This window comes from Portunus trituberculatus, chromosome 17, assembly GCF_017591435.1.
Source record: "Portunus trituberculatus isolate SZX2019 chromosome 17, ASM1759143v1, whole genome shotgun sequence".
Lineage (NCBI taxonomy): Eukaryota > Metazoa > Arthropoda > Malacostraca > Decapoda > Portunidae > Portunus > Portunus trituberculatus.
Window position 1 is genome coordinate 24,433,343 of NC_059271.1, and position 17,032 is coordinate 24,450,374.

A 17,032-nucleotide genomic window follows, 5' to 3' on the forward strand; every position below is an offset into this window, starting at 1 on the left:
TGGTTTCCTCATGTGGTTTCAAAGAATAAAAGTTCTCCATTAATATCACGTGTCTCTGATGACATATCAGTATGGATAATTTTTTCTTTTCTTAAGTCACAGAATGTAAAAATGTAACTAAATTATGTAGAATACTTGAGGATAGTGTAAATTACCATTGTGATATGGCATGAATGCAAGTTGACTTGCATTCATTTCAGAAACTTACTGGAAAGTCAACTCTCAAATAAACAATTGCAATATAAGGAAATATTGTAGATGAATAGAAATTGAGGAAGAATAAAAATAAAATTCCCAGTACATACCTTGTTAAGATTTTGATGAGGTTGAGTGGCAGGGGAATGACAGGTGAATATACTATAATATTCATTTTTCATTACCATTGTTAGTGAACATCTACATTTCACACATGACAAATTATCATCCCACTATCATCAAATGTATGCTCTATAATTCTTACTTTTTTTATTTGTTGAAAATTTTTTCTCAATAAATGTTCAACTTTAACAAACCAAGAAACTTAATTCTTTGAAGTTCATCAACTTTGATTTAGATCCTGAATTTGGAATTTGAATATGAATTTCTAGTCAAAATTTCAAGTCAGATTATCTGTTCAAGAAGTTGAGAAAGTGACAAATCACAAAAATGCACCACTAACTTTTTTGCAGCACATGCACACAAGCACATACACACTCCACACATTCACATGAACCACAGAGATATCACAACCTCCCAATAGTTAAGTGCCACATGTGATATGAAACAGGATTCAGATTCTACACATTATTACTCATACTCTGTAGAAACACAAGATACAAACCCATGTTTCCCAAGTACAGTGACACAACACCTAATAAGAGAACACACTCACCACTTCCTGGGCGGATACATCTTATATAAAAACAATAAATACGTTTTTCTAACTTTGAGTACAAAAGTTGTCCCCTTGTGACAAACTATTTACAGTAAAATCTAACATGGGAATATCACAACTAGTTAAGCACATGGTAGGCAAGTCTCTTCATGACTAGGAAGGGGCAGTTGGAGTTGTACCTAATTGCTGACATAAGAGTGAAAGAGCCCAAGAATGAAGTGACGTTTTTTTTGTTATAATATAAACTAAAGACAACAATTATAATTCAATATAAAACCAGTAGTCAATTTTTGTCCTCTGATGTCAGCATACCAGTACATGTTGTTTAGTAATTCAATTATTCTTAGGTTTAGTTTTGTGTTGAATGTCTGCAAACAGGATTTAGCATCTTTATATATATACATATATATATATATATATATATATATATATATATATATATATATATATATATATATATATATATATATATATATATAATTACATGTTCTTATATATATCACACAGGTATATGAATGAAATTATGTAATAAAAGCTCACCATCATCACACTACATAAAAATAGTATTACTCTGCTTTCCAAAGATGTGATCAGAGTAAAAATGCCATACAGTACATAGCTAGAAAAATCAGGATTGTACAAAAGAAGATTGTAATATATAAATTTACAATGCTTGAACTACAGTAAGCATATATGAGCATAAATAATTCATATATGTATGTATGTATGTATGTATATACTATGTATATATGTACAGCATACAATGTACAGTAGAAATTTGGATGATTGAATAACAAAAAACCTCACCTTTGATTCAGAAGCTTACCTACAGTTATTTTTATTGGTTTTAGCTTCCATCACTGCACCAACACACTAGTCTTGTGTGGAGTGATTTGGAATGAACACTTAATAAAGTTGTTTACATACTGTTCTTAATTAAATTTTAGTTTTAAGTATAAACACTTTCTTTGGTGATGTGCTGCAAATTCAGCTGGATAAAATTATAGATTTGTGAATGATCTACTGTAAATATCACTGTACACAGACACACATGATAACTTAGATTATAAGATGACTGAACCCTGTCCCTGAACACTCAAGGTTTGTATACATAACTCCCTGTGATCTTATCAGTTCTTGGACATCAAGGAATTGTACAAATATTGAAGGTTATGGGAATAATTTGATAATACAAGATGATGCACAATACATACCTATTACAATATACTGTACTTTTATGAAATATAATGATCACTTGACTTTAGTATCTCCTTAACAAAACAGTTACATTACAGACTATCTGTTCTGTTTAGTATTATATGATATAAGCAGGGACCAAGGAAGTCAATGTAAATATCACATTTATTCTAAATCAAGATGCTGCTTCCAGAACAATTATGAAATGGATTCAAAGCCCACATCAACATATTTTATATAAAGAATTTTATCCATGTACAATTTTGACAAAGCTCATCACTCTATTGAGCCAAAAATTAAAACCCTTCAGTTTGTTTGTGTCATGACATCAACAAATTTCTCTTTGTTTAAGACACAACATATATGAATATATACTGTGTTAGGAAATCATGGATGAAGAAGACTACAATGTTCATATACCTAAAACACTCAGCATTGTGTTATCACATGTTGTCGAGGTGCAGTGTCTCAACCTCGTGTCCTTCTACACCACCTTCAGTCCTGCACTGGAGACTTAGGCTTGGTGTGTGGATCATCCGCGGTTCAGCTTTTGGCCCATCCCCTCTTCGGGAGTGTGATCGAGTCTCCCAAGCAGACCCTTCACTGTCGAACACCGAGTCAGGTTGTTGTACCCCACCCTTACCCAAAGCACGTTCTACACCTTTCTCTAGGCACATACTATGAGAAATTGATTTCCTGAAAGGTTGCCTTTCATTTTGTGCTAGGGCTTGGCTGGAGAGCTCCTCCATACTTCCATGATTGCACCTTCCTTCATATAAAAATGGGCTTTCTAGTGCTGGACATGTGTCTCTGGCTGTGGATCTTGACTCTGCTGGTCCTTTTGTGAGGAATGCTGTGGCTTGGTGAGGTGTGGTTCTGGATCTTCGCATTCCAGACAAAACCCCTGCAACCAGTTCAAGAGTAATCAGCTCAGGTGATATAAGAGCAGTATCATAATTAAAACAATTGATCTAGACTTACAAACAAGATCTATTGATATCATAAGAGTAGTGCTAAGATATTCAAGGTATCCTTTTCTGTTTACTGTTAGCATATGAAAGAAACATGTTCTCACATTCTTCATATTACTTTATATTTGTGGAAGCAAAGAATGAATGTCATAGTTTGGACACTACCTAAGATAAGGCTTGAAATTGTACTGAGGTGCAGTATGCAGGTGCCTGAAAATCAAACCTACTTGAGTAATTCTTAATATAATGTGATACAAGCTGCTTTGGGATACACATAGTGGCATAAGGTAGAAAAAAATAATTAGATAAGCAAAGGAAAATATTGCATTGCAGTGGTCAATTCAGTGATAAAATTACTGTAAGCTTCTTAAAAGAATTATAATAATGCTGCTGATAAATAATTTTTGGAGAAAACAAGGCTGAAAATATGTTATTCAATTTCACAAGTGCAAGATTCTCAAAACTAAAATGCAACTGCAGTAGGAAAAAAGGTGAATCTAAAACATAATTTTATATACATGAAATATAAATTTTAGTTCAGATGCTGGCATTTTTAGAAGTGAGTGACACAGTCTGAAAATATTAGCAAATATATGTAAATCTATTGCTAGAATATGTTAGAGTTAGGGATAAAGTGATAAAGTATGTTTTCTTGACTGAAAACATCTGAAGACAATAAGGATGTGGTACAGTAAAAGTCCTTTAGAAGAAGTTATGATATTACAGGATAGCCTATATATATATATATATATATATATATATATATATATATATATATATATATATATATATATATATATATATATATATATATATATATATATATATATATATTTCTAAATCAAGAAACTGCAATTTCTATCAGATGTTTGTATAATTATGGGTTATCTACACCTTATTTGAGAAGACCAACTTCTGTGATAGAAATAGAAAATCTCTAGAGTGTAATGGTTTCTCAATGTTTAATTCCAGCAGGACATTCTCAGACAATCTTGTCTTGCAATCATGTCAATGAAGTTGACATAAATTGATCTTTATTATGTCCAAACTTTACAGACAAAAAAAAAAAAAAAAAAAAAATCTGTCCTAACTTTATGTAATACATTACCAGATGAAGCTTAAAAAAATATCATTTTTTTTCTCTTGCAATTATTGTCAGCAACATGCATGACTGAATGATATCTGAACAACTTTACATTTGTGACTTGTCATGTAATATTGTGCACAAGACTACTTTTATTAATTTATATATAAGTTAAATGGGACTGGCCAAGGGATATAAAATAACATGGATGTCTTCATTGTGCCTGGTGTAAAAAATAAGTGGAATGTGTTCAAGTGAACCTGCAGCACAAGGTGGCTCAGAAATTATATCAGAATTCTACCTTCTCTAACTTTATAGTGTAAATTCCTACAATATTTGAAACTTTTCAAAAACTGACAAGAGCTATTTAATGAGATTCCCTGTGGTAACTGCCAGCATATGGGTTTAAATTTAGCTGATGACAAACGTATTTTCTTTTACTCTCTAGCATGGTGGAGTGTTTTAATGTTTGTAGTGATTCATTTAACACACTTATGCACGTATTGAATCCATACTTTATCTTTTCAAGGTTGAAATATGAATGTAATGATGTTTATGGATTGACAAAGGGAATGTCACCATAGTGATGACACACATCTTATTTCAAGTCCATCCTGCTCACAGTAACATGACATTTCTCTAATATGGTAAGTTCAAAATTTTCACCAGACTGCAGGAGACTGAAGAATTTTTAAGATATGCAATGTCTATCTTAAAAACATATAGTAAAAGGTATATCCATAGTCATTTCAACATTTCTATATTTCCTCTTGTATAAAAAAATAAATAAGAGGCATTAATCATCAACATATTTTGTGGAGGCATTTCCGGGGGATATCCATCTTTCATATTATATAAAGACATGAAATCCCTAACACTTTCTCCCTTCATTCTGAGGGAGGTTGATGGAAGAGAGTGATGTGTTACACATGTTTTTGTTGTTCTAAGCCCAGAGGCATCGCAATGGGGTAGGCAACATAGGCAGTTGTATAGGACCCCGAGCTGGTGGGGGGGCCCCAAGGGATGGCTGATATTGCATATGGACCAGGTTTATGTTATTTATCATTTATTTTATATGTTAATTCTTTAACAAAATATGTATTTACTGATCCATTGTCCTGAACTTCATTCATCATCATTCCGGGCTGGGGTACACCATGGTCCTTCTTGCCTAGGGCCCCCAGAGGGTCTAGAAATGCCCCTGTCTAAGCCTGTGCATATCATAATAGTTGTTTACTGTAGTGTGCATGTTATCCACTGAACATCTACTAATAAATGAAAACATCACTTAGATGCAAATGATAATAGTAATTGTCTTACATTCAACAATTAATGGCATACATGGGGAAAAATCAGTGAGAGCCTGGGATTCAAGGAAGAGGAATTTTACTGTACAGTGTTTCCTGTGGGGTTTAGTTTCAGGAAAATTTAGTATATGTTGATTCTAAAATACAATGTAAAAGATTTCACAAGATATTTAAAGGATGTGAGTACAAGAGTAGAGCTCTGAACCTAAATTTCATTTTAGTAACATACATCAAGCAAACACAACAATACTGTTTTAGTATCAGCCTGGGATATTGCATAGTGAAAACATTAGGGTTTAAAAGTGTTCATATTTATTGCATGCAAATATATAACTGGAGAGAATAATGCTTGTTAAATAGTGTGTGTGTGTGTGTGTGTGTGTGTGTGTGTGTGTGTGTGTGTGTGTGTGTGTGTTTCACTGTTTGTTTGATCTGCTGCAGTCTCTGACGAGACAGCCAGACGTTACCCTACGGAACGACCTCAGAGCTCATTATTTCCGATCTTCGGATAGGCCTGAGACCAGGCACACAACACACACCGGGACAACAAGGTCACAACTCCTCGATTTACATCCCGTACCTACTCACTGCTAGGTGAACAGGGGCTACACGTGAAAGGAGACACACCCAAATATCTCCACCTGGCCGGGGAATCGAACCCCGGTCCTCTGGCTTGTGAAGCCAGTGCTCTAACCACTGAGCTACCGGGTGTGTGTGTGTGTGTGTGTGTGTGTGTGTGTGTGTGTGTGTGTGTGTGTGTGTGTGTGTGTGTGTATGTGTTCAACTGCATTCATTTTCAGTCTTTGTAAATAATACATAAAAAAAATATCTAGTATATACTAATTTTAAAATCTCTGCAAGTAAAGGAGGGTTCACAAGCACCAATTTGCAACTGAAATTTTACGTAGGTAGAGTTTCCGACTCATCCCTTCTAGTCAGAAAGAGTAACACATAGTGACTGGAAAGTATCAACTAGTTGGCACCTTGGCAGGAAGTGAATGTAAACAAACATCTACCCGCTAAGATGTCTTCCTCCAGTGATATGCTGAAGCTGTGGTTGCTCTTCTTATGGCATATCAGAAGAGTCAACAGAAAAGAAAATGCCTGGCTAAGTTGAAGGAAAAAGGAGTGTCTACCACACAGTAAATTAGCCTACATTCCTTATCCAACAACGCCCTGCATTGAGGGAAACATTTCTTGTACTACATTGACAGCTATTTCATCAAACGACGACTTGCGCAAGCTTTTTTTACTGTATAATTAATTTCTGGGGTCCCAAATGTGTCTTTTACCTCACCAATTCTAACATCTTCAAAGCTTACTCCATGATGTCACAATGTAAATAAAGTCATAAATCGACTAACATGTTGGTCTTGTTTTGCGACTGCTTTCTCCAGTTGTTAGGCACCAATTCTGAGTTGAAAACTCTACCTACGTAAAATTTCAGTCGCAAACTGGCATGTGTGAACCCACCTTAATTGATGAAAACACTCTGATATTGCTCAGGCTGAGTTATCTTTTATCAAGGGACATCTCCATATATTTAGTAGTACTACATATTTTCAATTTCACTTTCTAATTCTAGGAATCAAATTAGGGAGTGGGCATTATACTTAATGCTGAATACTGAAAATATCAAACTGTGAAGATTTAAAAATTTTTACATGTAAATGCTTAATAGCTAATTTTTTTTTCCTTCATCCACTATCAATTCTCTTTTTAGTTCAAAGCAAGACAGATGCCAATAGTATTTTTATAATCAATTGAGCATCTCAATATTGCCCCAAATGCAACAACAAACATTCAAAATTTATCTGTTTGATGTGTTCAAATGTTAGGACTCAATAACACAGATTACTTAACAGGATGTCAAACATAACTTAAATGAAATAAAGGAAATTATACTAATATCTTTTATGATAGCTGTTAAATTTGCATTTCAACTCAACTTCCACTAGATATTAAGAAAACAATATATAGCCTGAATGAAATTGCTAAATACTGATAAAGACTGAATCAGAGAGCTGTTGAATGTATCATGAACAGGTTATTGAATAATTGCACACAGAAACATCACCAATGCACACACACCTGGTTCCAGTCCAGCCTTAAGACTGGCACAGAGCAAATGCCAACAACCTATGCAGCTGTCACTGAAGTCGGTATGCAAAGAGAATCTCAAACATGCAAAAAACAGAAGCAAATTATATCTAGGTATTGAGAGACAGCAGAAGATCCAGGGAGGCGGCCAGAGCGATGGGAGGCATGAAGCACAGAACAGTTCCTACATCCATAACAGAAGTCATAACGTCCCTCCGTCTTGCCACTTGTAAGTTAACTCTGTTAGGCTGAATTAACTATGGAGTTGTTAGATTAAGGTCTATCTACAACACATTCTACATCACAATATTATTATTATTTAAAAGATTAATAAATGTAACACAGAGGTAAGCACTGAAGGTGTCTGACTCACTGAAACCAACATGGTTATTACATCTATTATGTTAACTGGTGATATAATCAAACAGGGTAACTTTTTCATCACTATTTACTTCAAGGGAATCTCCAGTATGATAACACAAATATATTTTAATCTTGTCTATTATGGTACAGGAAGACTACTATGTGATTGTAGCAACAGTTCCTTGTCCAATATGATTATTATATACTTGCAATTTGCAGTGGGTAGATTCATGGACTTAATTTTCCTGGAAAACTTGTCCTGTTGAAAATTTTCTCTCCAAGAGTCTAAAACCATCATCTTTAAGCTATTTTATGATTCCAACTGCCTCTGAGACTTTGTAAGTGTTTCCATTTACTTGTGTGCCTTTCAATGCAATATTTACCTTATAATTTGACTTTGACTTCTTTTAAAAGGGAGGTTTCAAGACATTTGTCCCAGACTTTTGGCTCTACTAACCTTCTAAGGAACTAGCAATGAAGTGGACCTTTTTTGTTATATTTTTTGTTGCCCTTGGCCAGCTTCCCCTCTTCCATGTGAAAAAAACTTGTTCTTTCCATTTAATTCATTGCTTAACTTCTCATGTTTTCATCTCTCTCTCTCTCTCTCTGGAAAATGTTTTTTTTTTTTTTACACAAGTCGTTACATGGCCACATAATGAAATGCTAGACTTTTCACGCCATTCATGTTACCTACATGGAAAATTTAAGAATAAACTTTTACGTTTTTTTTTTCACAACTTTGTCCAAAGATTTATTATAAAAGGGCAGTGTTGCAGGCAATTCATATTGGACAACAAACTGTTCCATCTACGCAAATCTACTTCATTAAGGAAAAGTGCAAAGTGGTAATGCCAATTACACTCAAAAAAATAATATTAATATATGTGGATAATTTCTGTACGAGTGTAGGTACCAGTAGATAGTAAGTAGGGGAGAAGGAAATGATCTGGGGGTCTTAACTGGAAAGCTCAGGGATACATCAAACAGGGAGTACATTTAAAGGGCACACTGGTGCATTCATGTGACCAAAAATTCATGAAGAAAATCACTGAGGCTTATGCAACGCGTACGCCCGTGCATGCATTACCGAGAAATGGCGGCGATAAAACAAAGTCTTGGAATCGCAGTCTAGAAATCAGTCAATCAAAATAAATGTCATAAGCAACCTAGAACGTGAGAGTGGTTCTGGCGAGACCTGTTAAGCTAGTCTGCGGTGCAGGTGCCGCCACGTCCGTCCACACAGCCCCTGGAGGACTGGGAGTGGCGGTGGCAGTGGTGGAGTTTGTGAAGGTGAGAGTGGAGGTGGTTGTGATAGAAGCGTTAGTGCTGAGTGGTGAGGAAGAGAAAGTGATGGTAGTGGTGGGCGTGAGATCGTGGCCGGTCGCCCCCGTGATGATGGACACACCCATGAGAGACTTTTCTGACTCATGGGACTCGCTGCACGTGTCCTTGCCACCTCCGCCGCCGCCGCACTGCTGCGCCGCTTCCCGCTGAAGGTCTGCTCGGTCCCGCTCACTCAAAGGAACCTGTACCACGCGACAACTTCATGGAGGGAGCAGCCATATATATATTCATATACAGTGAGGATGTTCTTAACTAGAGGCTGGTCTCGACAAGCTCCAGTGGCCTTGTGTGGCTAGTGTTTTACGTTGTGTCATGACTTATGTAGTGAGCGCCGCCCCAACATTCCCTGGGAGAGAATACAACTTTCACAAAAATAGAGGTGCATACCTTTTCGGGAGCATTTTGGACGTAGATGACTCTATTGAAGGCACGCCACCTCTTGCACAGCTGTACGTACATCTTGCACTGCACGTACATGAACACCAGGCCACCCGTGAAGCCTATGGCCACCACGATAAGCTTGGTCCAGAAGGGCCACTCTAGAGAACCCTCCTGCAGGGACAAGGCAAGATGAACGCGAGGTGTGACACTCATGCCGCTATGCACTACAGTGGGAAGGATTACTGCTTACACAAAGGCATTATATAGGTAGGATTTCTGTATAAAGTGAAGAAAAAAAAGGAGGAACAAATATGACAAACGTTTTTCTTCATACAATACTCTCTCTCTCTCTCTCTCTCTCTCTCTCTCTCTCTCTCTCTCTCACCTGAACCTCCTCAGTGGTGCGTTCGATGAGGACATACAGGGACCACACGACGCAGGTGATGGCCACCACGTGGAAGGTGACGGAACAAGCTATCTTGCGCCGCTCCATCCCCGACATGTCCAGCTTTTCCCACTGCAACGTGGACACCCTCATCACCAACTCTTCTCACACTCACCACTACTAATAATATGGACTTTCGGCGTCGTTATCATAACAGGCCCCATTTTTCACAGTAGACAGAGTGAAGACTATTCAAACTTAAAAAAAAAAAGAACAACTAAAGATGAAAGAAAGTCTGACCATATGAATCACACACCTATTTAACAAATATTCCAACTATAAAGAATATATGAATACTGCTGAATTTCTTCCCACTGTGCCTACACGCAACACCGTCATGGCTACCGCAGCACATAATGGAGGCACAAGTCCTTTATGCCACACATCCAGTGACATTTTTTTTTTATTCGTACCATGTGGGCTTTTCACGGGAATTTATGGGCTAAAGGGGATACTTTTTGGGGTACCTCCTATCTCAAAGCCCACCCGCTAGGAAACCGTTGCCCAGTGAAGAAGCCCAAACTACATTCTGACCGTGGACAGGATTCGAACCCGTGCGCTTGGAGACCCCTCGGACCCCAAAGCACGCATGGTTCCACTGTACCACGACTTTACATAAATTTATCTTTCAATTGATCACATTTCACATTTTTCATCTTTGCACACATGTTTACCGTTATATGACAGAAAAGTCAGCCAGCACCCGTGTATAAAACCTCAGCTTATTCGGTAATTTTAAGCATTTCTAGTCGAAATTGGGAATGAAACAAAGCCGACTTAACGTGAAGAGGTGAATAACTTGTGAGTACAAGTAACAATATACCAAAATTCAACAAGGTATTAAAATTCCTATGGAAACACACACACACACACACACACACACAGAGAGAGAGAGAGAGAGAGAGAGAGAGAGAGAGAGAGAGAGAGAGATTTCGCAACGCCCACACTCCTTGCGGCTGGCATCCTGCGAAATGAAGCCCCCAGAGGCACCACTAAGGGATAAGAGAAGGAGGGTAATGGGACGCGGCCTCCATGTTGGTGCAGTAATGGCCAGAAATCGAATAACCCACCTCGCAAACACTCACTCCCCTCTGTCTTTCCTCAAGAGGTCCAGTTAGGAATCTACCAGCCATGAAATTTTCTAAGTAGACTGTTAGGTGATGAACGATTGTGGCAGAGACTAAGAGCGAGAGATAAAGAAAAAATAACAAAAACAGGAACGTCAGTATTTTCAAACACCTCTTGTTCTTATTAAGACTCTAAAAAACTTGCAAACTCACTTATTATCTTCATACCTTTATATACAAGTTTTCCTTTATTTACCCTTTTCTTTTTTCTTCCCTCCTTACCTTGCTGCCAGCCTTCACCAAACTGACCAGATCACGGATTATCCTATCTGTTTCCTGGCGGGAGTAAAATGCTTTCCCCAAGAGGAGGAGGAGGAGGAGGAGGAGGAAATGATGAGAAAGAAAAGACGGCAATATAAAGAAAAACATTCAATAAAACACAAGAAGAAAAATTAAGGAGAAATTTCCACCCCCCCAAAAATGAAAGGAGAGAGAGAGAGAGAGAGAGAGAGAGAGAGAGAGAGAGAGAGAGAGAGAGAGAGAGACTATATATAACTTCTACTTCCCTCCAACTCGTTCTATGTAACTAACACAGAGAAAGAAAAATCAATCAATCAATGAAAAATAAATTAGTGGCAGCAATAACAGAAGATAAAATTACATGGTTGGATAATGCAATATACGTTTTATCATTGTTGTTGTTATTATTATTATTATTATTATTATTATTATTATTAGTAGTAGTAGTAGTAGTAGTAGTAGTAGTAGAAGCAGTTACAGTCTAAGCCCTAAACATCTACGTACCTGTCAGTAAACAAGTACAAGAACACGTTACGTTATGCTTAAAGTTACATTCACAAATACATTCTTTTCAGCTGTTCACGTTATCGGTTTCTCTCTTCACATATAAATAATGTACCGTGCACTGATCCAAACAAGAAATATGAGCTATTCACAGCTTTTATTTAGAAAGCCACGAAGTAATTTTGCTTGCTCAGAGGAGGAGGAGGAGGAGGAGGAGGAGGAGGAAGAGAGAGAGAGAGAGAGAGAGAGAGAGAGAGAGAGAGAGAGAGAGAGAGAGAGAGAGAGAGAGAGAGAAAATACGTTTCAGAGAGGAAATGATTCATAAATCAATGCAGACAACGTAAATATTTTCGCAAACTCCATGTTCCAGAACCCATCTTGAGCACCGAAACCTCCCTTGCCAAAGGAAACTATGATACGAATACTTCTGCCATTATGTACTTGATTCACCATAGCTGGTAGTAGTAGTGGTTGTAGTAGTAATATTACTGTAGTAGTAGTAGTAGTAGTAATAGTAAAAGTAGTAGTAGTAGTAGTAGTATTTATTCCTTTCTGTACCTGATTGAGTCTTGCTGGTAATAGAAATAGTAGTAGTAGTAGTAGTAGTAGTAGTAGTAGTAGTAGTAGTAGTAGTAGTAGTAGCAGTAGTAGTAGTAGTAGTAGTAGTATCATCATCATCATCATCATCATCATCATCATCATCAGCAGCAGCAGCAGCAGCAGCAGTAGTAGTAGTAGTAGTAGTAGTAGTAGTAGTAGTAGTAGTAGTAGTAGTAGTAGTAGTCAGACCTTAAGCATTCATCTAATTTTCACGTCCAATTTTGGATAAACCTTTTGACAGCAGGCTTTTGGGGACTAGCATTGCAATGGGTCTGTTTTCGGTTTATCTTTTTGTTCTTTGTTGCCCTTGGACATGCCCCTTTTGCATAAAAAATAGTAGCAGCAGTAGTAAGAAGCGGAGGAGGAGGAGGAGTAATAGTTTGCCAAAAACCAGGCGGAGATGGAGGGCGACTTGGTCCGAGGGAAGGAGAAAGGTCAGTTCTAAAGTTACGGTGCCGTGACGCAGGAAGTTTCCATTCCCATCACTGCCACGACGCCGCAATACGAGCGCTGTATTTCCGACCGTATGACTGCTGTGCCTCACACACACACACACACACACACACACACACAAACTAATACGGCTTAAAGAAACAAAGAAAATGCTGGTATGAACGTATATATGAAAAGAGATGAGGATAAAGGATACATGATACATAAAAAAGAACAGACAACAAATAGAAGCATCACCTCAGGGAAAGCAAAAACAAGAGATGAAATTTAGACAAAGAATGACGCGGAAACCAATATAACTACATTTCGAGTATGATAAACAAGAAAGGTGTGCACGTGGGAGGAAAGCGGCTGGCTGTGCGCAGAGGTTAAACAAAGAAACCAAGAGAGAGAGAGAGAGAGAGAGAGAGAGAGAGAGAGAGAGAGAGAGAGAGAGAGAGCAGAAGTGGAGCAACGATTTTTCCTCCTCATATTTTTCACTTCCACGGGAGCAGAGGAGAGGAAAGTAATAGATACCGGAAACTATATATGAAACAAGAAAAAGAGAAGGAAAAGAGAGAGAGAGAGAGAGAGAGAGAGAGAGAGAGAGAGAGAGAGAGAGAGAGAGAGAGAGAGAGAGAGAGAGAGAGAGAGAGAATAAAGAGAGTGAAGAGAGTAAGAGAGAGAGAGAGAGAGAGAGAGAGAGAGAGAGAGAGAGAGAGAGAGAGAGAGAGAGAGAGAGAGAGAGAGGCTGCATCCCAGGCTCTCACGGTTATGCATAGTAATGTGCTTGGAGTGACAGTTAAGAACCTGGAACGAGCGGATTACTTCAAGGGAAATATGCGAGTGTCATTTGTTTAGCGATGCCGATGAGAATGTGGAGGCTGGAGGAGGAACGTTCGACTGTGACATTGGCTTTAAGAATGATGGCCACGCAACTCTATACACTGAGGTGAGGCACGGAGTGGAAGTGGTGTTAACTCCTTCACCGCGGTAGGCAACAATGAACGCAATTTTTAAGAGATGATTGACGAATTCTTTTGAAAACCATATAAAATTATAACGAGAGAGAGAGAGAGAGAGAGAGAGAGAGAGAGAGAGAGAGAGAGAGAGAGAGAGAGAGAGAGATTTAATCACATTGTTCAATACGGTAAAATTACTTATATTCTGATAAATTGATAACCTCTCGTTTTGGATGATAAGGAAACAACTGGCTAGTCATGTAAAGATAAACCATGAAAATATGATATTAAAAAAGCATCCTAAATAGAGCAAACAACTCTCTCTCTCTCTCTCTCTCTCTCTCTCTCTCTCTCTCTCTCTTTCACAACGCTACACTGTTGACACGGCCCAGTTCAAGAGGAGGATGCCTCGTCTAAGCCTCTTACTTCCCCGCCCAAACGCTTCCCCTGACCCCATCACGGTGCTAAGTACAGTACCTGACCCTTTCTCGTCTCACCCTTCCTCTCATTCCTTCCTCACTGCCTTCCCTACAATTCTTCCCGATATAATACTAATAAAAATGAATACATATTGTGCTACTCCATTTCTTTACACACTCAAATAATATGTTCCCTACTACATTGCCTTATTAACTTCCCTACAGTTCCTGATATATAAATAGTGTCCTATTCGTGTCTTACTGCTTCAAACTTCCCTCTTTACACATCTGATTCTAACAATGTTTTATTATCTTTTTCATTTCAAACTATTTTTTCCTTACTATTTTCGAAGTTAGGCGTTCTGAGTCGTCTCCTCCAGTGTTTCTCCAACTGCTAACTCTGTATAGGGGCTTTATCCGTCCATGTACAGAGTATTTATCACGGATACCAGACACTCATCTTCAGCGTTTTCAACACTGTATGTGAACTGGCACTTTACCTGTCCTTTTTCTTATTGTTTTTTGTTGCCCTTTTTTTCACTTCAAATTAAGTCTTCCCTACTACACTGCCTAATTAACTATCCTACGGATCCTCCCAATGTGTTCTACTGGTATAATGCACATTTCAAACCACTTTTTTTTTTTAATTCTTCTGATTCTAACAATGGTCTGCTATTATCTTTTTCATTGCAAACAACACTTTGCCTTCCATTTCTTCCAGTTATACCATTGATGATCAATTGGAATCTTTCTCGCTTCAAAATACTTCATAACATTATTCCTAAACTTCTCCCGAAAATTATTATAATGTTCCTTTTATTATTTTCTGCTGCAAAAATCAAAGTGGCACCTTCCCCATTTAACGTCTTCATATAGCAATACCGTTCCACCATTACGTAATCTTCCCCATCTCTATCCCGACCTCAGGGCAAGACACCACGTAACAAAAACGACTCTTTCAACCCATCAAGAGAGCAACAAAGAAACTAACTTGCAGGAAAACTTTCGACGTCTGGTGGGAGAAGAAATATATCCTAACTTTTTTTTTTTCTTTTAGTTTCATCGTTCCTCAGGCCACTATTCGCTGCCTCTAAATAGATAAACACACGGAAAGGTAAATAAAAGAATAAATAGACATAATAAAATAGCTACTCAATAAATAAACAAATAAATAAATAAGTGAGCTATCCGTTCTCTCTAAATAGACAAAGAAACAAAAAGTACATAAATAAATAAATAAACAAATTGTAAAGCAGTTACGAAATAAAAAAATAAAATAACAAAAAATAAAATAACAAAAAGTCAACTCTCAAAGATTTATCATAAACTATATTAAGGTTTCTAAGATGGCTCAGAATCTTCAAGAAGACAGAAATAGCTCTTTCACAAGTTTTTACCCGAGCAACAAATGTTATGAGGTACATTTCTTCCTCAGATTTTGATAAGTTACCAATATGAAAAAAAAGATAAGGAAATTACATAAAAACGTAAAAAATTAAGGGATAGTGCAGGAAGCCGTCAGGTCTAGCTATCATCTTCATCCATAAAACAGTGCACGTAGTCTTCTTTCAAAGCTCTTTAATGATTGAGCCCTAACAACCTGCTGATAACAATCTATTTCATATAAAGTGACCTGTCTTGATTCGTGTGATGGAATACTTTGAGCAAGGGAGCTGTGGCCTTCAGTATCTACTCTCTATGGCGCACTGATGTACCAGTGAGAATGACACTTCATCTATTTATTCATTTTACTGTTTTGTTTGCTCACACGGACAAAGTGCAAAATAAATATTCTTGACCTGATAACAAATTTATTCATTTTCTTGTTTATTCATCATTCACTATTTATCTTTTCCACTCAAGTCTGAAAAGCTGCGCCATCTCACCGTTTACTGCGTAGCAACCTAATGAATGTCTTGCTTTTCCGGCTCCCATGTATGCGCCGCAGTGGTGGTAACACATCTGTGCCTCGTCACGCGGCACTTGCTTACAAAACATCAAAAGAGAACAGGAAAAAAGCTGAAAGATGACGAAATACTTTAGGCATGTAATTAGTACGAAGGTATACAATACAAACCAATTACTTCATTTTTTTCTTTACATCTCTCTAAAATTTCGGCAGCAGTTTGTAAAAGATAAGAGCGCGCGGAGGAACACATGTGTGCTCATTAGGAGAGACAAGTGTGGCGCGAGTGTGGCGCAGCTGTGCTCCACAGTAATTCATGCTGACTCTTCCAACATGTTGTCGTTCGTTCCTGTATGTATGAATGCACCGTGTTTGTTATGTTAATCTCTTATTCATATATTTACTTTTCCTCCGAGATCAACATCTATTATACTGAACTTAGCGTCCACACCTTCTCTATAGCTTTTCATGGTTGGTATTATATGCAAGTAGTTACAACAAGGGCAAAGAAGATAAACTAACTCTCTTCAGTAGTGTGGATTGACTGGCCTGTCCTGAGTCACAAGTGAGGCAGGAAAGGAGGCCTCGAGGCGCGGCGCAGCGAGAAGTACAAGCATAGGCACTGAAACTTTGGAATCTTACCTTGTTGAACGGTTTGATCTTTGAGTGCATGATGAAATTGAACTTGCACAGCTCGCAGGTTTTGGTGTCCGAGGACTTGATCCACTGCTGCAGGCATGACTGATGGACGTATCGCAGCGAGCCGGCGCAGTAGC

At 37.8% G+C, this 17,032-nt stretch overlaps 1 protein-coding gene across 5 annotated transcripts in view; it reads right to left on the minus strand.

Moving 5' to 3' along the window:
* Window positions 1-353: 353 nt before the first annotated feature.
* The window catches only part of LOC123505245 (E3 ubiquitin-protein ligase MARCHF8-like), a 98,192-nt gene continuing 81,513 nt past the window's right edge, over window positions 354-17,032 (minus strand). For 3 of the 5 annotated variants that reach the window (XM_045256455.1, XM_045256456.1, XM_045256454.1), the window contains exons 3-7: window positions 16,899-17,032; window positions 10,007-10,138; window positions 9,628-9,792; window positions 9,092-9,422; window positions 354-2,975 (exon numbers count right to left, since the gene is read on the minus strand). The exon at window positions 16,899-17,032 is cut by the window's right edge and continues 47 nt beyond it. In XM_045256455.1, the coding sequence (XP_045112390.1) occupies window positions 2,515-2,975; window positions 9,092-9,422; window positions 9,628-9,792; window positions 10,007-10,138; window positions 16,899-17,032 (1,223 nt within the window). In that variant the 3' untranslated portion in view covers window positions 354-2,514. The other 2 variants (XM_045256457.1, XM_045256458.1) reach the window with 2 other exon arrangements.